Source organism: Magallana gigas, chromosome 8 (genome assembly GCF_963853765.1).
Source record: "Magallana gigas chromosome 8, xbMagGiga1.1, whole genome shotgun sequence".
Lineage (NCBI taxonomy): Eukaryota > Metazoa > Mollusca > Bivalvia > Ostreida > Ostreidae > Magallana > Magallana gigas.
This window is the reverse complement of record NC_088860.1, coordinates 21,003,504-21,026,635: the sequence shown is the minus strand read 5'-3', so window position 1 is coordinate 21,026,635 and position 23,132 is coordinate 21,003,504. Positions and strand designations below refer to the sequence as shown.

The 23,132-nt window shown below is 33.0% G+C and overlaps 1 protein-coding gene across 1 annotated transcript; it reads right to left on the bottom strand.

Moving 5' to 3' along the window:
• Window positions 1-817: 817 nt before the first annotated feature.
• LOC105333793 (kidney mitochondrial carrier protein 1) lies at window positions 818-21,529 on the bottom strand. Its single transcript, XM_034472433.2, has 10 exons — window positions 21,392-21,529; window positions 20,976-21,123; window positions 20,657-20,751; window positions 6,639-6,724; window positions 5,525-5,623; window positions 4,685-4,809; window positions 3,177-3,237; window positions 2,459-2,542; window positions 1,708-1,788; window positions 818-1,047 (listed from the first exon to the last, which is right to left on the bottom strand). Exons 1-10 carry the CDS (start codon window positions 21,447-21,449, stop codon window positions 1,009-1,011), a joined length of 876 nt encoding a protein of 291 aa, XP_034328324.2. The 5' UTR covers window positions 21,450-21,529; the 3' UTR covers window positions 818-1,008.
• Window positions 21,530-23,132: the final 1,603 nt, after the last annotated feature.

The following is a 23,132-nucleotide window of genomic DNA, read 5'->3' as shown; positions in this document are numbered from 1 at the left end:
CCATTGAAGAAAAGTTTGTTTGGCCAGCACTTTTTTAGCATATTTTTTTTTAATTTATCATTGTACTTGATTTTCAGCAAAGTTTATCCCTTCTTTCGATCTTTACATTAACCCAAAGGTGCGTAACATCATATGTTTGAGAAGGAAAAATCAGCTTCTTTATGAAATCAGTTTGAACGATGAATGTCAATTGAACTGTATCTTTGGTTGACCCTCCGGATCCCCGTCCTCAACGACGGTAAATCATGTTCATTAGTATTTACAGTCATCATACCATCGACTAATTGAAAACATTTTTTGAAAAGGGCGTTATGTTTTCGATGATAAAGAAAATGTCGATGCACCTTCATAACGCACTTTCATGAAAAAAAAAATTACCAAAATGCGTTGACTTGGCCCTAAACTTAACCCACTTGAAGAAATTTGTTTTAAGTATTTTGAAGCATTTTACATGCACACACATAAACATTTTTCCCAGTGGGTTGATTTGTTCCCAAATAACGCATCCAGAAAAATATTTTAAGAGGTTAAAAGTGCATTATTCTTTTAAAGTGCGTTACCAGACTGAGACAGCTCATTTTGCTTTGATACATTTCATTTATGCAATCGATAGAAACACCCATTAATATGACTAAACATACCACATATAATGTTGTCTACATTGAAAATATCAATGCTCTCACTTATTTTAAAGAAAATGTCATCATATGTTGTGTGAAAGAGTGCTAAAACAGATCGATACACATAGTCATTTCACAAATATATATATATATATATATATATATATATATATAAGTGTGGGTTTTTTTTTGGGGGGGGGGGGTGGGGGTATGTCCTCTTCCACGTTATTTTTCTGGATCCACCACCTATATCGTCTGAATTGTCTTATTTTTCACTCTCTTCAGCTGTTCTCGTCATCCATCACCCGCTGTGAATTGTCATATTTCACCCTCTTCCCTCTTCACCTCCCCTTCCTCAGGCGGTGTGAATCACCCGTTTTTACCCTCTTCATTTCACCTTCTTCAGTTGTTCATAAGTCATAAAGAACTGACAAAGTTGCTCAGAAAATTTTTTTTTAAAACAGAATATATTCAGTTAATATAAATCCAGTTCTAAAATGAGATAAAGTCTTGCACATTTTTTTGGTTTTTGTTTTTATAATGCCCTTCAAATATGTGGAACAGTTTGCAGAAGTGTTAAATGGATCTATATGTTCACAGATGATAAGCAATCTTAGTTTGAAGTAAGATCTTCCTCGTTTCCCCATAAAAGATATGAACTGTACACAAATTTTGCACTTTTGCCTTTAGCTCAGGTGAACTAAAAACAACCTTCTTTGTACATGTATTATCATTCAGAACACAAGAAATCAAAAATTTAATAGAGCTTTTCGGAGATATATCGGATATTAGGTCAAATGTATAACAGTTCCTTACTTATTTACTGTTTTACATCCCTTTCCGCTATTTGAAGAATAACCAATGTTTTCCTATAAAACATAACTTGGAGGATATTCCACTATGTAAACTGCCAAGTGGTTCTTTCTAATTGATTTTGGTACATGTATCTTAAATTTGTTTTGAATTTGCCCAGACAATGAAGGCAAAAGGGGCCAAAATTAAACTTGGCGAATATATCCCAGTAAACAGTCATTGTACAATTCATAATTCCCATAGCTTCAAAGTCAAAAATTAATACCAAGGATACAATGATATTCCAGGGTCCTAGTCTCACCCAGATAGGAATGAACCCCTTGTATAGAGCCAGAATTCCCTCAGTTTTAATAGTCTGTAAACAAACAAAAGAAAGCATTAAGAGCAATTTCAACTAACAACTTCACTGATAAACACACATTGTTTTACATTAATATGAATTTAATCAAAAGTTTTGCTCATGAATGAGATACATATCTAAATGTACTGTGGAATCATTTAAATTCATTTGGCCCAATTTTGAGGATCATTAGCATTTTTTAAGGTTTATTTGGATATAATTTCGTTGATTTTTATCTTTGAACAATGAATAAACACTAAAGTTACATAAATCGTCTGAGCTGTTAGTTCCCGTAAAGGGTACTGTAGATTCCTTTTTTTATTCAAGTACCATTACTTATTTCTGTAATTCTAACAGTTTGCATCAAATCATAAAAATATAAAATCACAAAAGCCTAATTTTTATCATAGTTTCATTAAGTTTACATCTGTTTGAAGCTTTTATTTTCAGAAAGGCTCCATTTCATTGAGAAATGTTAATTGGCACAATCTGATATTTCGCAAGGTTTTTTAAAAGAATGTCCGAAAAAAAAGCAAGATTTTAAAATTGCGAGATATGCTTCGCGTGATTTTACGTTGATATTTATTCCTCGCGTTTAATTAGGAAACTACGATATCAACGAATCCAATGAAAATTGAGTCTGTACCACAAATTCAATATAAATGATTCCACTATCAGCTCTCACCCGTAATGCACAATCCATGGAGGAAGAGTAGATCTGGGAAGCTGGAGATTTCTCTATCAAATTTCTTTGGTTCATCATTCTTGTCTGTGAAGATAAGTGTATTTCACGGCCATCAATGTATGTCTAACAACCTTAAATCTATCATATATGTTTGAAGCTTTTATTTTCAGAAAGGCTCTATTTCATTGAGAAATGTTAATTAGCACAATCTGATATTTCACAAGGTTTTTTAAAAGAATACATAATGAACAGAACTTATATAAACAGGAACCCTCTAAACACTGTTTTTAAAAGGACTGAGTTTGTATGAATTACGTTTATTTCGATTTTATTTGTTTCACTATGTTTCAACACATCAGGTAAGTGCCATTTTAACCCAGGAAAAATTCTTTAAAAACAACAAGTACAGATGAATGAACATCCTATTTTCACTCACCAGTCAGAAGAAAGTGTGCAAATCAAGTTGTTCAACTATTTACCCTACTTAATTTTACCCTACTTAATTTTGGTCCAATCTAAAGTTCAGAATACTTAACATGTTAAATGGTCAATTACTTAAACTTTCTCAAAAAATCTGGTTTGTATAGTGTAGTTCAGAATACTTCTTCACGTTAAATGGTCGATTGCTTAGACTTTCTAAAAATACCTTGTTTGTGTAAATTGTTGTTAATGATTTATCAATTTTGCTACTTTTAGTCACGTAGGTATAATCACAAACCTTAATAACATCAACTGGAGTTGAAAAAATTGCACCTGCCAGTCCGGCAAAAAAGCTAGATCTAAAAAAAAGAATTCATTCATTAAACAAATTCTTCTCACTTTTCCCAGCCCAATCTTCCTGGTCATTTTGAGCACAGTATAGAAGAAAATGTTTCATTCTAATGTGGGAATCCTGGTACACCATTTTAATGGATAAATGACCAGTTAGTTCAAAATGCCATTGTAGTATCAATTCTGAGATGAAAAATTTGATAGACCCTTGGTTGTCTAAATGTTGGACCAAAATAATTGTATTGGTATAAACTATCGAATGTCCGGTAATTTTAACGTCTTAATTCTCTAATTTTTGCCTTTTCATGATCATTTTTACATGGCAAATGTACACGTTTTCCCCATTTTTCATGTGAAAATAACTGGATATATGGTATAAAATCAAAATCAATTTAATAGTTCAAATTTTAAACCTTGCACTGTTCAAATGCCAAAGTGCTAATCAATGGCCTTAATCTGAGGTCTTTTTCTGTATCAATTCTCTTCAGCAGTTAAATATACAAAATGTACTAAAAGTTTAAACATAAATGTTATATTTGAATAAATTTCATAAGAATGTAATTATGCAAACATAATTCGATCATACTACAAAAAAAATAAAGATTGAAGATCAAGGACATAATATATTTGTCCTGTCTGCCATTTTATCTGTCTGTTTTAAAATACTTACACATGTACTTTACTTAACCATTTAAAATAGCAGCAAATAAAGATTTCAAATTTTATGGCCCCAAATGTTTATTCATTAATTTGCCATTATTATTTCACATATCCTTTCTTACTTTTTCTTGAAAAAGAGCATGTCCCATTTCATTTTTTAAAAATTACCGGTACATCCCCTTAATATAAAGAGATGCTCTATGCCAAGTTTGACTGAAGCTGGCTCAGTGGTTCAAGAGAAGAAGTTTATCTGGGATTTTAAAATTTTTACCTTTTAAAATATTTTTAAAAACTATTTTTTCGTTAAATATTGTAAAATTCGAAAATTCTAAACCAGTGAAAGTATTTTAATTATAATGTACTTTACTCCACATATATATTGACAGATGTCCCATACCACCTTAAACTTAGTGGATATACATGTATATACCATATTACAATTTCAAAGAATCATAATAGCTCCTCCTTGGCATTATTCTTTAGCCATGTACATTTTTACTTTATACATGTACATGCATATGTTTCCTTATATATACCTATAGAATAGTGAAAATGTTCAATTCTGTATGAACTTTTTCATGGCGTCAAAATGATCATAGCATGCGCTTATCGCTTGGATTATTGTAAACATAAAATCTCGGTAATTTTAACAGTGAACAATTTGTCCTCCTCAAATGTAAATATAAGTAATAAACAGGAATGTTAAAAAGTTCACCTGGATATGAAGTTGGTTGGTCACAAGATCGAATCCTGTGAACTTTTTGAATCACTGTTTATTCCTTAAATGAATCTTACATGAAGTGTGTTCCTATATTATCCTCTAGATATCCAGATTTCAGTATCCAGTACTTGGAGAAGTCATACACAGGAAGTTCCACTCCTGCAATAATAGCTGCCCTCTGGGCTGTGGGAACCACTCCCTGTCATTAGAAAAACAAGCAAACAAAAATACAGGTAAATACTGGTAATTACCACATTTAATTTTTAACTCCTTTCGCCATCAAAAGTCTACCTTTGTAAATTTTTGGATTTATGACATTGAATACATTTAAGAGCTAGCGCTGGATCTTCATGGCCATTTTTAGACTACCGTATATCCGTTTTTTTCATGTGTCACAAAATTTGCGACAATGGAGAAAATCTGTAACATTTTTTACTTTGCATCAGTAAATTTTCACAATATAAAAAGGTTTTTTTATAGAAAATGATACAGGATATAATTTCTGCGTATTCAATTATTTGCGATCAAAAGAAAGATCACGAAAAAAAGCGAAAATTAGATCATCGCAAAAATTATCGGATATACGGTATATCAAGTTACCCTTTTTTTCTTCTTTGATGTTTTCATAAAACTTGTACAAAAAAATGTGTTGAAAATTTCTTTAATATCTAATAATTATTAAATAAGCTGAAAAACACAGGGTTTTGAAACAATCTGTGAAAAAAAAATGTATTACATAGTATAAAAGCAGAGGTCCTACCGTACATTTCAATTACCAAACCAACCTGCAAATTAATATCTTATTCTAACTGTTAGAAATGTTGAATTCCAGACATTTCTTATCCTACTCTCTCTTCCTACACATCAGCATTAATGAAACAATGTATTCTTGCAAAATATCCATGGAAATTTACCCTCCACAATCCTTTAATGCCCTCCTCCATGTATATTCTTTTAAAGGCTTGAGTCATGGCTTCTTTGTTTTTTATCTCAGTCATTGCTTGCAACCGCACCTGAATGAAACAGAACGAAAAAAAAATCTTCAACCAATCTTGTTCTGACAAGTCTCTGTCACTCTCATCCTCATGTCTTTTCCAAAAAAAAATTATTTGACAAATTTCAAACACATACACCATAAAACAATCTAATTAAAATTAGAACTTCCATCCGCTACCCAGTTTTTCGACATGCGACATATTGAAAACCAGGAAGCAGATGAAAGTTCTAATTTTAATTAGATTGACCAATGATATAATTCACAGAAAAATATTTATTCACATACCCACAGATATGCTCATTTCTTTTAGTTAGTTGAGCGAGAGAGAAGAGAGAGAGAGAGAGAGAGATTGTCAATTTATAAAAGTAAAAATTGGATTCCGTCCATTCCAGTGGGTATCAAAATTCTTATTATCATGTCACCATTTTTATAAAATAAAAATTTCTGTGTTTCAACGAAGAGATTTTAAGATGACTGCAAAATAAACACTAAAATGAAGTGTAATTATATAAGTAGTTTCTTTCCGGACATTGTCACCTAACAGTGTAGCGCAGTGAGTTAGAGGGTTTACTACAAATCTGTAAGTCATGAGTTAAAATCCTGCTGGAGGTTTTACATTTTTTACCTCTCCAAATATTTTCAAAAGCTATTTTTTTTTGTTAAATATTGAACATTTCAAACTGGTCAAAGTATTTAAATTATAATGCACTTTACTCAACATTAATATCAACAGATGTCCCATACCACCTTAACTGTTTTTCAGTACATTTAAACAAATATACATCATTGTATCTAGGAAATCTTATCTTGCTTTTTAAAGGATGACCAAGTTAAAGTTTTGTTTTTTTTTTGTAAATGTAACATGAAATTTGTATTTTTCTCTTATATCTCATTAATTATTAAATTGAGATATGACCTAATTAATATAAAATTAAGACTTTCAGTCTTTGTCTTAGTCATTAAGCAATAATGAACAACTTGGTCATTTTTTGGTCGGTTGTATTCAAGTCTTATTGTGACAAAAAGCTCACCTTGAGAACATCTGTTGGATTAGCCAGTGAACTCGACACGATTCCTGCGACTACGCCACAGCATACATTGATAAACAGTGTGGACTCTGAAAGACATGTGTCAAGAGAATCTGATCATGCACTTTTCATTGTTGATATATATACATGTACATGAACTATAGCTCTGATCATCAACTCAAATCTTGCAATGTGATTTTAAAACAGCTATCTAATTACATTTTGCATCATTATTTCTTATCCAGATTTAATATTACAGTATGTGGACTACATATAAATGAGTTGACATTACAGTCATAGGTCACTTGAGTCTAAATCATACCAAAACAACTCATTCAGTGCAGCTATACTAAAGACATCAATCTTCAACATTTATGTAACTTCAGTGACATTATCCATTGTAGTTTACTGATGCTTAGTTTGACTACCGGGTATATTCATTTTAATGATCAAATTTTCCAACAAAACATTTGCCTTGCTCTATTTCAGCATATAGTATGCTTACACTACAAATGTATATATAAACCCTTTGTATACTATGCAAAAATAAATGTGCACTGAATATATAGTGACAAACTGAAAGGAATTATTAAAGAGTCATAATAATATAAAATAGCTTCTTAGGTAGCAAAGGACAGTTTTGGATAAAATACAACCCGTCAATATTTTTGTAAAATTGAGAGTTGCTGTACTTGAAGGCTTATGAGTGTTGCTAAAATTCATGAAGTGATTTTTTTTTATTATCATTAGTTAGAGGGATGTCTCTTGTTGAAATTGACATGCAATATGTAGGCCCCATATGTTAGGTACATGTACATGAGAATCAGAAGTAAAATGCGAAACTGTGGCTATGACTGTTGACTTTACACATTGAAATTGCAAGTGACAGACGGGAGGTAAAATAACACGACAAATAGGTGGATGGGACATTGTAAACTATACACCGGTAAGTTTCTGACATGTGATGGTGCAACAGGCACAGAAGGTCAATCCTTTTGCAGGGAATTAGCTGAGGGAGGTCTAAAAAGCTGAAAAATCATGAAAATTAGCAAAATATGAAAGGGTCTAAATCTCATAAAACCCAGTATGTAGAAATTTTACAAGTTTTGACTAGTAATTTTCTTCAGAAATTGGTGATTAGCCTTATAACAAGTGAATAAAAAGTATTTATGCTGAATGGGAACTGAGGAAATTCTAGTTACAGAGTTCCGAAGACACACATCCCCTGGCTACAAGGAATTGTATCAAAAAAATGTCCTGTGCCACCTGAATGTAGTATCCAGAATAACAAGAGGCCGATGGGCCACATCGCTCACCTGAGGAACAATAGGTATGATAAAATCAGCTTCATGGAGTCACAAACTATCTGGACAATGTACAATAATAGATGTAGATCCTGTATAAATAAAATCCATCCCCCCCCCCACCCCCCTCCACCCCCCCGCATATTCTTATGTTTATAATCATTAGTTCTTTTTCTAACAGGATGATTTTATAGTCATATCATATGTTGAGTATTGCAGTTCTCAAAAAAATCCTTAACAATTGTTTATATATTGTAAATTCCTTATATTACGCGAGGACTTAATTCCACGACCCCGCTGGTTTGTATCAAATCGCGAGAATATAAAATCGCGAACGTGGAACTTTGCTCTTTATTTCTTATGGTTCTCAACTCTCAGAAAATAATGGCGAAATCTGCGAAGGGTGCTTCTCGCGATTCTACGCGAAAATAAACTCCTCACGTTTAATTAGGAATTTACAGTATGGGATATAAACTTACATCAAACTCTGAACCTTCTTGTGAGGCCTAAGAATTTTCCTTGGGCCAAAGTCTTAACAATTATAAAGAATCATCTGGCTGATTAATTTCCGAGAAGAAGATTTTTAAAGATTTACTCTACATATTCCTATGTAAAACTTTGACCCCCCCTAATTGTGGCCCAACCCTACCCCCAGGGATCATGATATTCACAACTTTGAATCTAAACTACCTGAGGATGCTTCCACACAGCTTTCCTGGCTGATTAGTTTCTGAGAAGAAGAGTTTTAAAGATTTACTCTATATATATATATATATTCTTAAGTAAAATTTCGACCCTCCATTGTGCCCCACCCTACACCCAGGGGTCATGATTTTCACAACTTTGAATCTACACTACCTGAGGATGCTTCCACATAAATTTCAGCTTTCCTGGCTGATTAGTTTTTGAGAAGAAGATTTTTAAAGATTTACTCTATATATTCCTATGTAAAACTTTGACCCCCCCCCCTACATTGTGGCCCCACCCTATCCCCGGGGATCATGATTTTCACAACTTTGAATCTACACTACCTGAGGAGGCTTCCACACAAGTTTCAGCTTTCCTGTCTGATAAATTTCTGCAAAGATGATTTTTAAAGATTTACTCTATATATTCCTATGTAAAACTTCAACCCCCCATTGTGGCCCCCACCCTACCCCCAGGGGTCTTGATTTTCACAACTTTGAATCTACACTACCTGAGGATGCTTCCACACAAGTTTCAGTTTTCCTGGCTGATTAGTTTTTGAGAAGAAGATTTTTAAAGATTTACTCAATATATTCCTATGTAAAACTTTGACCCCCCCTACATTGTGGCCCCACCCTATCCCCGGGGGTCATGATTTTCACAACTTTGAATCTACACTATGTGAGGATGTTTCCACACAAGTTTCAACTTTCCTGGCTTAATGGTTCTTGGGAAGAAAATTCTTGAAAATTTCTCTTAATTTTTCATTATTTTCTAATTATCTCCACTTGAAAAAGGGTGTGGCCCCTAGTTTTCACAACTTTGAATCCCCTTAGCCTAAGGATGATTTGTGCCAAGTTTGGTTGAAATTGGCCTTGTAGCTCTTGAGAAGATGTTGTAAATGTGAAAAGTTAACTGACACACAGACTGACAGACAGACAGAAGGACGACAGACAAAATGTGATCAGAAAAGCTCACTTAAGCTTTCAGCTGAGGTGAGTTAACAAGAGGCCCATGGGCCACAACACTCACCTGAGGAACAATAGGTATGATAAAATCAGCTTAAAGGAGTCATAATACAAACTATCTGGACAATGTACAATAATACATGTTGATCCTCTATAAATAAAATCTATTTTGCCCTCTGGATATTCTTATGTTTATAATCATTAGTCCCCCAGGATGATTTTATAGTCATATCACATATTGAGTATAGCAGTTCTCAAAAAGATCTTTAACAATTGTTTATATATATATACATCAAACTCTGAACCTTCTTGTGATGCCAAAGAATTGTCCTGGAGCCGAAGTCTTAACAATTATAAAGAATCATCTGGCTGATTAGTTTCTGAGAAGAAGATTTTTAAATTATTCTATATATTCCTATGTAAAACTTTGACCCCCCCATTGTGGCACCATACTATATCCGGAGATCATGATTTTCACAACTTTGAATCTGAGGATGCTTCCACACAAGTTTCAGCTTTCCTGGCTGATTAGTTTCTGAGAAGAAGAGTTTTAAAGATTTACTCTATATATTCCTATGTAAAACTTCGACCCCCATTGTGGCCCCACCCTATCCCCAGGGTTCATGATTTTCACAACTTTGAATCTACATTACCTGAGGATGCTTCCACACAAGTTTCAGCTTTCCTGTCTGTTGAGAAGAAGATTTTTGAAAATTTCTCAAAAATCTTCAATAATTTCTTATTATCTCCCCTTGAAAAAGGTGTGGCCCTTAATTTTCACAACTTTGAATTCCCTTCGCCTAAGGATGTTTTGTGTCAAGTTTGGTTGAAATTGGCCCAGTAGTTCATGAGAAGATGGTGAAAATGTGAAAAGTTTACTGACAAATGGACGACAGACAAAATGTGATCAGAAAAGCTCACTTGAGCTTTCAGCTCAGGTGAGCTAAAAACTTGTCTTTATGGACAGAATTTCAAAAGGTATATTTTTTTATCAAAATCGATTGATTTTAAATATCACTGGCACTCTATCACTTCTTTTTTTTCTGAAAATTGCTGTCTATATCTCTACCTATTGGTGTATAAAAAGTTTTATCGGGGAGCATTTGATTGATGCGACGTTCGTTGTTTTTTAGATTAATTACCGTAATACTGTCTTTCTATGTAGTTGTTTATTTGTATATTAAATTACTATTTAAAGGCGATTTTTAAGAAACACACAAATCCTAAAAATTTGTTTCATTTTGGGACTTGATTTTAATCAACTCTCCTATGCACTTACTTGGGCAAACTGGAAGTGAAACAGTGTTTGGACCTAAGCACAAATCAATACTGATGACAACACTTAGTTCTTGAAAATAATAGATGAAATTCAATGTAGTGTATTCTGAAGCATTGTCTTCAAGAAAACTTATTTATTAATAACATGAAAATAGTAAGATTTTAAATGGTACAAATAGTTTAGATATTTTTTGAAGTCATATGTATTCCTATGCTAGAGTTCAATGTTGTCTCGTTCAACCAGACGCTCGGCTGTCCCTGTTAATATCTGACAAAACAGAAGTCTTTCTTGTTTGTCGGAGATAAACGGAGACAGCCGAGCATTCTGTTGAACAAGACTAGAGTTCAATCTTGCCTGGATCCATACAATTTCTCAGAAATATTTGGATTACTGATACTACTTGCCATGCAAAATCAAAAATCACATATCGTTGATTTTAAAATAAATGATAATCAATAAAATCAACTCCCGTCAGTACTTCAGTACTTTGATTTAATAAATAAGTCACGAAAAAATTTTTGGGAGGGGTGAAACGAGGGAGAAAATAGGGATTTGAGTTGACACAGCATACATGTAGGTTTTCAAAGACCACTTCTTTTTTTTTGATTTCAATTAAGTTACATTGTGAGTGTAGATATATGTATTTAAAAAAATAATTAAGAGTCAAACACCCTCATATAGGAATTCCTTCTGAATTGAGAATTTTTCAGAATAATCATGTAGTTTTTTAAGTGATGGTCCACTTTTGTCATATTTAAAGGTTATATATTAAAGATAAGAATTTTCTTTTTAATACTACTTGATAGATTTATCCATGATACATATTTTAGATTCATTCTTTTTTGGTGGGTTTTTTTTTTTTTTGGGGGGGGGGGGGGTGCACAATGTTTAGAACAATCTTATTCTGTCTATTAGCTGTAGGTCTGTAGCTCCCGGGCTGAAAAAATTCTCTTTAACCTGCTAACTGACATCTGAAAATGAAGTATGTCAAACTCAAATGCAGATCGAGAGCTGCCATTTTTACATGTAAACATACTGCACCACTGTGACATCACTTTACAGAGCTGGTGATGGTGTTTAAATTAAAGAAAATCAGAGACATGTAAAGTGATGATACTAGTAGTAAACTGCCCAAGGATTTTATTGCAGAGACAGAAATAATATTAATCAGTCCAGATCTAAAGTTAATTTTTTTGTGCCGTAAATTGCAACTTTTTAACACATTCTGAACTGAAGCTCTGGGGTCATCCATCCGATTGCTTTTTTCAGACCAGGAGCTACAGACCTGCAGCTATGTGGACCAATCAAATGCAAATAAAGAACTTTAAACAATCATTACAATAAAGGATAAAGACCCAATGTTAAAACAAGTGCCAATGTGGCACCCACACACATTAACAGTTTCATCTTTAACACAACTGAAGAAATTAATTAACACATGCTACAGTTGATACCACGTACTGTCTGCCATGCCCGACTTTCCCCCTCTACTAATTTAGTGACAAATAGTTGTGTGTGAAAAACAAGGGAGTTAAAAGTGCATGATCATTCCAAACCATTTCATGTATTCCATCACAACTCAAAATACATTGAAATTTCATTTGTTAGAAGCTATATATGCCGTTTTTAACGCTGTTTTGGTTATTTTAAAAACGAGACTCACTTTTTATCAGTGTGACGATCTAAATAAGTTTGACAACAATTTAATTTAAGCATATTTAATATATATATTGAATATATATAACTTCGAATTAACTTTTGTACTATCTAACCTGGTCAGTAAATGCCCCAGTTTTATTCAATATTCATCAACACCTGATCACCTGATGTGAAAGCATGATCAGCATGCTGGTAGCAGGCTAACGTATTCATAGACAATAGAAAGAATAACAGGCATTTTAATGTTTGAAGTGAAGGGGCACCCATGTGGCAATATATACACTTTTAAAAAATTACACACTTTGAAATATTTTTCAAATTGTGTTAATTTTGAGACTAAAGCAATGCACTTTAAAAATTATATTTTTAAAGTGTGTTTATTTGGGACCAGGTTAACGCACTTTGAAAAAAATTTTCAAAGTGCGTTATGAAGGTACATCAACATTTTTTTAATATGTTTTACGGTGCGACCGTTAGGGCGAGCACAGCATGTGATCAAACAATGAATTATAATAAATTAATAAAATAAAATTAACAACGTGAAATTTGAATGCCAAAAAATAAAACATACCTATTTTTCAGTAAATTTTCATTATTCATAGTTTATAAGATTTGTTATAATTTATTTATTTATATGTAGAACAATAGTTTAATCTCAGATACAATGTTGTTAAATAATAAAGATTTTAATACATAAATATTCATTGCAATGCATCTCATCTTTTAAAGTGATTGTGATTATGATTGATTGATTGATTTCCCCCTTTTTTTTTTGCAGTAGACATTTTTTCTTAAACTTACATATAAAACTTGACTCATCATAGAGCTCCCCCCATGCTAAATTTTTTTTTCATTTTTGTCAATTTATACATAGAAAATCGACTTACCATGGATTTGCCCCTCCACTTAAAAAAAAATAATTAATGTTTAATTTTATTTTTAATTTACGCTTAAAAATATTTGCTTATCATGTTAAAAGAACATGGTGTTGTCCCCCCCCCCCCCCCCCCCCGCATGTAATAAATGGAAGTGAAAATAAAGAAACCATTGAACTGCTAAAGAGCTGAAGGATTAGAATTTTCATGATTTATTTTTCTTTTTGCTTGCAAAGATTTTTTGGATGAGGCTGCCATCCACCCACCCACCCCCTTTAAAAAAAGCGCTGCTACGTATAACGTTACGTTTCAGGAAATTACCGTACTTATAGTGAATAAAATATTTGTGAGCATTCATCTAAATAGTGCAATTTACAACTGTTTCCTGTATCTGAAGAAATGTCCTTATTCGTCAGCTGTTCTTTATCTTAGCCTTTGCAAGATTTTAAGAGGATTTTGGTCATTTCAGCAGATTTACAATAACTTCAATTAGAGTAATTTCCCCTTATCAGTGCTTATTGTGACGTCAAAGCTGACGTTGGTTAAGTGTCGTCGTACTCTTTAAAACTCCCCTGAGAAATAAAAGTATGCGAAGTATACTGTTTTATTTACTTAAAAAGCATGATGTTCTTAAAATTACACATCTTATAAGCTTTTCAAAGGTTTTACTTTGATTCTCGGGAGAACATGATGTTGGAACGTGAGGTTGGAAACCATTGGTACTATGAATTGTGGGTCAAAATTTACTGACTCCGAAAAAATATATCGGATCAATGTGTAGACGTTTGTGACGTCACACGATTATTGTACTGAGGTGAACTTGAGAGGTAACATTGACTGTATGTCGCTTACATCGTTATTGTTTTTACTGTCTAAATTTGTCTTGCTGATTCTCGTGAGAGTGTGAAGTGATAAAAATTGCCATGATTACAGGGAACTACTGGGACGATTAAAACGATGCATTACTGGTCCGATTTACTGACGCCAAAAAAATCCGTTGAATGAATGTGCAACTAGTCCGAATTTTCTATTCACACACGCCTTGCCGGTAGAGCTCGCTTCGCGCCGGCGCTGCGCGCCGGCGAGCTGCGCTCGCTATTAGTATCGAGACACTTTACACATGTTGAAAAAAAATATATATTCAAGAGGCCCAATGGGCTACATCGCTCACCTGAGCAACACTGGCTTTAAATGGGCGTTTAAAGGATATTGTGCCAAGTGGCCCCTCAGTAGATTAACCAAAAATGAATATCCAAATTTTCACTTATTTTTGCATATACTTAATCTTTGACATATTTACCTTCATGAATAACATTTTTACCGAAAATAAGATCATATGCAATATAAATAACTAAATTTTGAGTTGGTGTTCACGGTTAACTTCCAGTTCCCTTTATTTTAGCCCCCCCCCCCCCCCCCCCAATCACTTTATAAAACGATTAAAATACATGAGAGCATAAAGGTACATGTTCTCCCTCCACTACTTGCTAGTTATTGTATTTTAAAAAATTCTATATGTGAAAGAAGAAAAGTGTACCTCAATGCACCAGAATGAATGCGCTCAATTCCTCAAATTAAAGACATTGAAAAATTCAATTGGCCTTCTCCATTATAGACGATTGTCATTTACCAGGCATAAATTCATTTCGTATGACCTTTCATATCCTTACTCACTTGATTGAAGAAAATAAACTTAACTGAAAATGTTGTCACATATGTTAAAGAGCTATAATTCAAATTAATGTATTGGCAGGCATGTCGCTCTATTGTACCAAGGCCCTTCCATTATTTTCATCTTTATTAAAAAACAACAAATGTGTACAAACAAAGATGATTTTCCATTGCAATAATTTTTTAAGAACACCGATAATGCTTTTATCCTTATAATAATAATGTGTCAGGCCTATGGAAACTGTTTAAAAGGCATTGTTTTCATTTACTTGTGTTCGAAAAACTATCAAAAAGAACTATATATGATAAGAGGTAAATTCGGCCCCCATAATTCGTCATTTTTTAAAGTGTTTCGGGTAAAATAAAATGTTATGTTATATTTTAGAAGAGTTGATGTAAAATATATTTTTCAACTATTCATATGATTTATTTGCACTTACTGGCTGTATATGACGTCAGAAGTGACGCTATTTCTATAATTCAGTCAAAATCAGTCAAAAATTGACATTTTTGTTACCTTTTTATGAATGGGAAATATAGAGCGCATGCTTGAACAAGGAAAATTTTTTTGTCACTTATTAGCCTTGGCTAGATACATCTCTGATTAAAATATTTTGTTTGTTCAAGCATGCGCTCTATGTTTTTAGAAAGATAAACTGCTTGAAAACAAGCTGTTTAATGTTAAAAATGCAAAAATGGCGGGAAAAGGTTGTCTTTACGATGTCATATTTCTAAATTGTGGGCAGTTGAATCAAAATGAACATTATGTAAAAACATCACATATATATCTGTACAAAGAAAACAAAGAATTACAGTAAAATGACGATGTTCATTTTAGGGGGCCATTTTAGGCCCATATCGTATATAGTCCTTTGTGTAGATTTTATGCAATTCATCGTTGAAGAAGGGGCAACAGAAAGTAATCACAGCATATCATCCTTTTAGCAACACATTTCTATTGATCAACCAAAATTTCAGTGTCAATCGTAGAATCATAAGCAAGATTCATAGCTTGGTTTGAGTCATGTTTTTGTTCACATGAGTTTATTACATTCAACTTAAGAATTTTAAACTTGGTATTTCCTATTCAGCATAGCTGCATTTAAAATATAAACAAACTAAAGCATGACCTCAGCTTTGTGTACAAACATATAGTAGCATTGTGCGCAAAGCTCTGTATCTTGCTTATAACTCCAAGCTTTACTCTCAGGTTAGTAAAATTATAGGAATTTGTAAACAATTAAAACAAGAGAAAACTGCACTAAAACAAAGAGAAAACTCAATTTATTTTTCATCATATATATATATATATATATATATATATATATATATATATATATATATATATATATATATACTTTAGTTATATATCTCTAGCAGCTAGAATATTCTCCGTTTAGATTAAAATTGCTGAACATCTTAATAGAACATGTTGTAATAATCAACTATTACGTAGAGATAATACTGAATTACACGCACCACCATAATTTGACCCCCCATGGTGGCCCCACCCTATCCCCTGAAATCATGGTTTGAAAAAAGAATGAATCAACACTACCTGAGGATGCTTCCGCACAAGTTACAGCTTTTCTGGCCAATTAGTTTTTGAAAATTTTTTTTAAAGATTTTTTGCTACGTATTCCTATGTAAAATTCGACCCACCCACTGTGGCCGCACCCTATCCCGGGGATCATGGTTTGAACAAATTTGAATCTACACTACCTGAGGATGCTTCCAAACAAGTTACAGCTTTTCTTGCCTACTGGTTTTTGTTGAGAAGATTTTTCTTTATGTATTCCTATGTAAAAATTTCGACCCCCCCATTGTGGCCCCACCTTACCCCTGGGGATCGTGATTTGAAAAAATTTGAATCTACACTACCTGAAGATGTTTCCACAGTTCCAGCTTTTCTGGCTAACTGGTTTTTGCTAAGAAGATTTTAATGATTTTTCTCTATACATTTGTATCTAAAAATTTGATCCCCCATTGGGGCCCCACTGTACCCCCGGGGGTCATGGTTTGGACAAGCTTGAATCTACACTACTTGAGGATGCTCTCACACAAGTTACAGCTTTTCTGGCCAATTGATTTTTGAGAAGATGTTTCTCTGTATATTTCACCTCAGGTGAGCTAACAGTTATTTATGTTTCTGCTACATGTACACACACTTAGTATTTCCATCAGCAATATTAATCTCCGTTTAGACTGAATAGACGATAAAATACTTACAACTAGCGTAAAACACATTGCAGTATCAGCTTTTATGCAAAGACCATACCGTATTACCATTAGAATTTGTATTTTAGTTGTTAAAGTACCATACCTGTTAATGTATCTTATTTTCCGCAAGTAACAGTCAGCTGTCTTACTTTCCGATTTCTATATTTGATTGATATGTAAAAATTACAAAATACAGGCGATAGTTCCCCTAAGTTATAAACCGTAATTCATGAAAACGAAAATCAAAACAAGCTAAAACCACCGTCACAGGTGAAAATATCAATGCATTGGAATATTTAATCTCTATTTACTTCACAAAATCGGCATTAATGTATCTTGCACGTTTCAAATATTCCTTTCGCACGCAAACTGTTCCACAACAACCAAATTCATCTTTGTCAGATTGACCCATTTCTTATACGTTCAAAATGGCCGCTTCTTTGTTTCAAAGAGGGTTTTGAGATATGGAATACCGAACCTGAAGTTAAACTGATTGACCCTCATTCTCTCTGTCTTAATTATTATCATTTTCGTAAATTACTCAAATTTGAAACAGAATTAGCCCTTAATTTTTGCAATTTATATTTTCCTTCCCATAAGGATAATTTATGCTAAACTACGTTGAATTTGACTCAGTAGTTCTTGAGAAAAAGATTTTTTAAAATGCACCCCCTTTTTCTACAGTTTCGAGGTTTTCTCAGCTTTGAATAAAGATAGGTCTTTCATTTCTGCAATTTATATTTGACTTAACATAAGGATGCTTTGTGCCAAATTTGTTTGAAATTGGATACGCGGTTTTAGAGAAGAAGTTCAATATGTAAAAAAGTTTACAGACGGACAGACGGGCGGACGGACAGACAAAATGCGATCAGAATAGCTCACTTGAGCTTTCAGCATAAACCTTCTTTTGAAATTCTAATCACTGACAAATAAATCACTTCAATTTAAAAAAGTTACATTGACAAACATTAAATTATTAAAAATTTCAAAATAAGCATTAAGGTTGTTTTTTTTTTCTCACACTGATGTTCTAAAAGGTCATATTGTTTTTTGATAAACATAACTAACCTATCACATGCAACTGAAGCCGGTTGAAATATACTATACATTGATCTCCTTTATCAATATATATAAATCATTTTTGTTTCTGGCATAGCCCAATGTACCAGATAAGAAGTAAATTAGCTGCATACACAAGAATAGGAAAAGGCAGTTCCTAAGCAATACAGTTTATGTCATATTTGGATAATTCAAATCTCCCGAGTTGTTTTTTAAGTGTAAATTGTCAAACTACATAAGCTTATGAGAGAGGAAAAAATTCTAATCGAAAAACTGTTTGTCAAGATGGCTGAGAATGCATTGGGTTCTCTTTCAAACATATCCCATTGAGCTAAACAAGGCTAATCCAATTACATGTATTTATTGTATATTAAAGTATCAATTATTTCGACCAAATTGTGAACAATTTTTTTTTTCAAAGTGTGTTAATATTGACGTTATCAACCCACTTTGAAAAAAATAAAAATCATTTTTTTCATAGTGCGTTGACTTGGTCCCAAAATTAACGCACTTTGAAAAAAAATTTCAAAGTGCGTAATTTTTCAAAGTGCATTGCCACACACCCATAAGTGGTAATACATGTACTGACACTCTGTTTTATTTATTCTCTGATCTGCGGGTACAAATTAAAATGGTAGTCTCTAGGTTTGCTGATGGCAGATGGTAATTCTTTCTCAATGAAAGTTTTGAAGGAATATTTTTTTTGTCAACGTCAAAAAAGTATTTTTACTACATGTATTTGTTTTGTAAACAAACTTTCTGTCACTCCTCTTCCCCCTTGCTGTCTGTCTTGATTACTTTTTCCCCAGTAAAGTGCAGATTTACACTTCCGTGAATTGTTCATAAATAAGCATGAAAACATTTTCATTTCTCCTTTCATAAAATGATGAAATATATTTAATTAATGCCAATGAATAACCTTGCACATTTGTCACAGTGTTTTCTTTTCTACAGATCATTACACTGACAAAGTTTGAGTCAAGTTACCAATGTAGCAAAGACAGCATTAAAAAATATGGCATATAAATCTTTAACTTGTTTGCCATTGACAAGATTACATGTAAATGTTCAAATTCAAAATGATGAAGGACTATCTATGATGTAAAATGTATTAATCCCTTACAATGACAAAGTCCTATGGTGACCTTCTTTTTGGACATTGAATGAGAGCTAGTCTGTATAAAAATATAGCAAAATATTCATATTTCAAAACTAAAATATATACCGTAGATTTTTTTTTACTACCGGTAATTAAAAGATAGTTTGTAGCGAAACAAATTATATCTAAAAATTTTGGAAGGATCTGATGGCAATTTCCTTACCACCCAACCTCCTAATGGACACTTAGTGGTCAAAATGCCTTAATATTCTTAATTTTATTTTAATGTAAATGTTTATTGGAATATTTATCCACCGTTTCTTGCATTAAAAAGGTTCTCACCAGTGTATTTGCCATTATATAAATAGTGCCTGTTTGGGAGGATAACAGTTGAAATTGACACCCTGAGAAATCCATTGTCACTCGACGGGAAGCGGAGGTTGACAGTACATGGTTTTCGAGGGGTGTAAATTTTAACTGTAATTTTCCCAAACAGGCACCATTTAATTTATTACACTAAATGTCTTAGTTTTAAAGAAAACTTAACTGCTTTTACATAGGAATGACGTAAATTCTACGGCAAACCTTACATGTATACTGTACCCGCAATTAACAATTTGTTGTGTTAACCTTTGCCAAGTGTTTTGCTAATTATATGCTGACGTTAATAGAACAGATTATACTGCGTCTAAACTAATCAGATTTCAGTATTTTTAAACATGAAAGTATAATAATATGTATATTTGTTTAATAATTTCCAGTGAAGCACGCACCTGTCTGTGTCAGACTTCACAGTTTTCATCAATTAGTATGATGATTTGATCAAAATTTATTTACTTTGTTTCCCCATTTAGGCATTAATTATTCTACTATTGTTTTACATAGACATTGTTAAAAGATGATGGGTGACACTCAGACTGCAGGGTTCAATTACTTTTGCCAAATAGTTCAGTTGGTAGGGCAAGAGATTCAGGTCTCCTGGGTTCAAATCCCTGTCTGATCTGACAATATTTGTCCCATTCGTTTAAATTTGGTGCAATGCTAAACCCTGGAACTGACAGGTTAACCCCTGCCAGGAAAGGAGCCTGGGGTGACCTACTTGGGCGAAGATCAAGTAAGGGGGAGGAATGTAAATCTGAATAATAAAGTGGCATGCTAAAAGAAGGATACTCTACTTCATGTTAATATTATGATATATACCTTGTGGGTTTTCTACTATCATGGATTTCAATGTCTGATAAACTCCTATTTTGATGGTACCATATGTAGCCTGTCTCAGTATAGCTGGAGATATTCTATCAACAAAATATCAATATTAGCAAATCATGCATGCATATTTCCTCTTCGAATTCCCACATCCATGAGTTTATTTTGCTTGATTTGGGTTTGCCAAACAATTAAAGAAACCTTCAAAGATTATGTCTGGATGCAATGATCCATGCTGTGACCTGCATGCTTCACAATAATTCATGAATATACTTACCATACCCAAAACACATACAAATTCATAAAAATTTACCCAGAATACAGAGCTGCGAGTCCCTCCTCCCGAAATATTCTCAACATGGCATGGGTCATCCCCCTGTATCGTAGCTCAGACAGACGAGCATCAATTCTCTGGCCCTGTATCTGAAGCCGAGTCTTTGTTGTGTCAATGGGAAAAGTACCTGTATTTTAAATAAGTTCATTTGGTCATCATGAGAGAAATAACTACACACACTAATGCTTTCTACAAAGATTTCTCTTAAATTTATATAAAGGAAGTTGAATTATCATGAAGTTGCCCCTCCCCCACTTTTTTTCATACCCCCAAATTAGGATTTTTATGATTTAAGATATGTTGTAAAGATTTTTTGGATGAATCTCCCTCCCCCCTTCTCATTTTTAAAAACAATGCAACATGGCTGATCTTAGTTGTAGATTTATGCACTGTACCTATCTCTGCTGTGATGGAAGCCAGCCCTCCATAAACAAATGGCCGCCAGTCACCCATAGCTACGTCTTTTGGATTCTATGACAACAAACCTCAATTCAATGGATTGCTCATTTGTAGGAATGTACGGAGGTACTTGGAAGAAATCGTGCAGATCGAGAGACACCCTGAAATTCAAAAATAACTATATATTCTAAACAACTTAATTAACATAATTCTCATTCTTGTAATTTACTGGTATTAACCAGGGTTGGCAAAAAAGCGGGAAATACTCATATTTCCCAGGACGGTGGGAAATACTGGTAATTCCCGGGAATTATTGGTATTTCCCAAGAAATACTGGGAAATAAAGTACAACTACTAATTATAGTACTTCATACTTGGACATTAGTCTTAATCAAATCTGTAGGGATGTAGACAATAGTACACCTTGTCAGCTATATGACATTTATAATGTTCTTGATTTTAACAAGTTTTAACTGGTCAGTAATGCATCGGTTATCTTCTTATGAATACTTAAAACATGGTTCATTCATACACCATTGTAATTTGTTTTTAAGGCTTTAATCAGGTATAGGTGCATCTACACAGTTATCATAAACATGATATCAAAGGTGCCATTTTCTGGTTATTTGGTGAATATGAAAATGGGGCAAGAAAATTGTGAAAAATAAAGTGTGACTGTGTCACTACCTCAGTATGCAACACACCTAAGAAGAAGCCAATCAGCCCCACTCATAGTATATATCTGCCCAAAACAGGAGCACAAAACTGTCGAGTGTCAATTATTTATTAAAACAATGTGTGATTATTAAATTTTTAGTTGTAACATCTACACTAATTATAACAGTTTATTTTGTGCTTTGAATTATAAATCTGTAAAACTCAAAACTTGAAGTTAAAAAAACTGGACTAAAATTTGTACATTAGCAGCTATTATAGAAGTCTTTTGGAATAGGTGATATCTGGTGAATTTAAGATTCATAAAGTGACAGTGAAATGGGAAAGTATGATAAATTGGTTTTTTATGCTTATTGTTAATATCTTTTATCTTAAACATAAGTTTTACATTGAACAAACTAAAGAAATAAAGATTATAAATTTGTATTTCCCAGTATTTCCCAGTTAAGTGGAAAACAGTAGCATTTATCGAGACGGGAAATACCGGTATTTACCACCGGTAATTCCCAGCACTGGTATTTCCCGGCCAACCCTGGTATTAACTCATTATTTCTCATCAGTTGACTAATATAATTGTTTGTATCGTAAACAAGGATATTGGCCTTGTTTTTGTTTGCATATAAATTGCTTAATAAAAAGAACATCATATTCAAAACAATCTGTGACAAATACTTATGTAACAAATAACACTGGTAATTAACTTGCAAATGGAAAATAATCTGATTTAAACAATATTCTAACAAAAATTCTTTGCAGTCAAAAACATAGCACTTTGTGACCAAAAATTTCACTTCTGTTCAATTTCATCCATTTGTCCAGCTTTATATAGAGTTAACTATAAATTCAGACAATGAGTGGGTTTTTAAGATGGAATCCGAAGTAAATACCTGGTAGTAAAATAGGGTTTGAGTATTTTCAAAAACATCATCTGCCGAGCTTATCGAATTTAACTATCAAAACTATAAGTTAAACGTAAACTCTTTCATTAAATATATTGTGGATTTAAGGTGGTATAGGACACCTCCATATCGTGACTTGCTTACTTTCTATCAAAATAAACAA

Bases quoted from the DNA above. Each gene is read 5' to 3' on its own strand.
- LOC105333793 (XM_034472433.2), bottom strand. From the start codon at position 21,449: ATGGGTGACTGGCGGCCATTTGTTTATGGAGGGCTGGCTTCCATCACA. The intron at 21,124-21,391 runs GTACAGTGCATA...TTTAAAATACAG, and splicing joins TTCCATCACAGCAGAGATAG to GTACTTTTCCCATTGACACA. The intron at 1,048-1,707 runs GTATCCTTGGTA...CAACTTTGTCAG, and splicing joins TAGGACCCTGGAATATCATT to TTCTTTATGACTTATGAACA.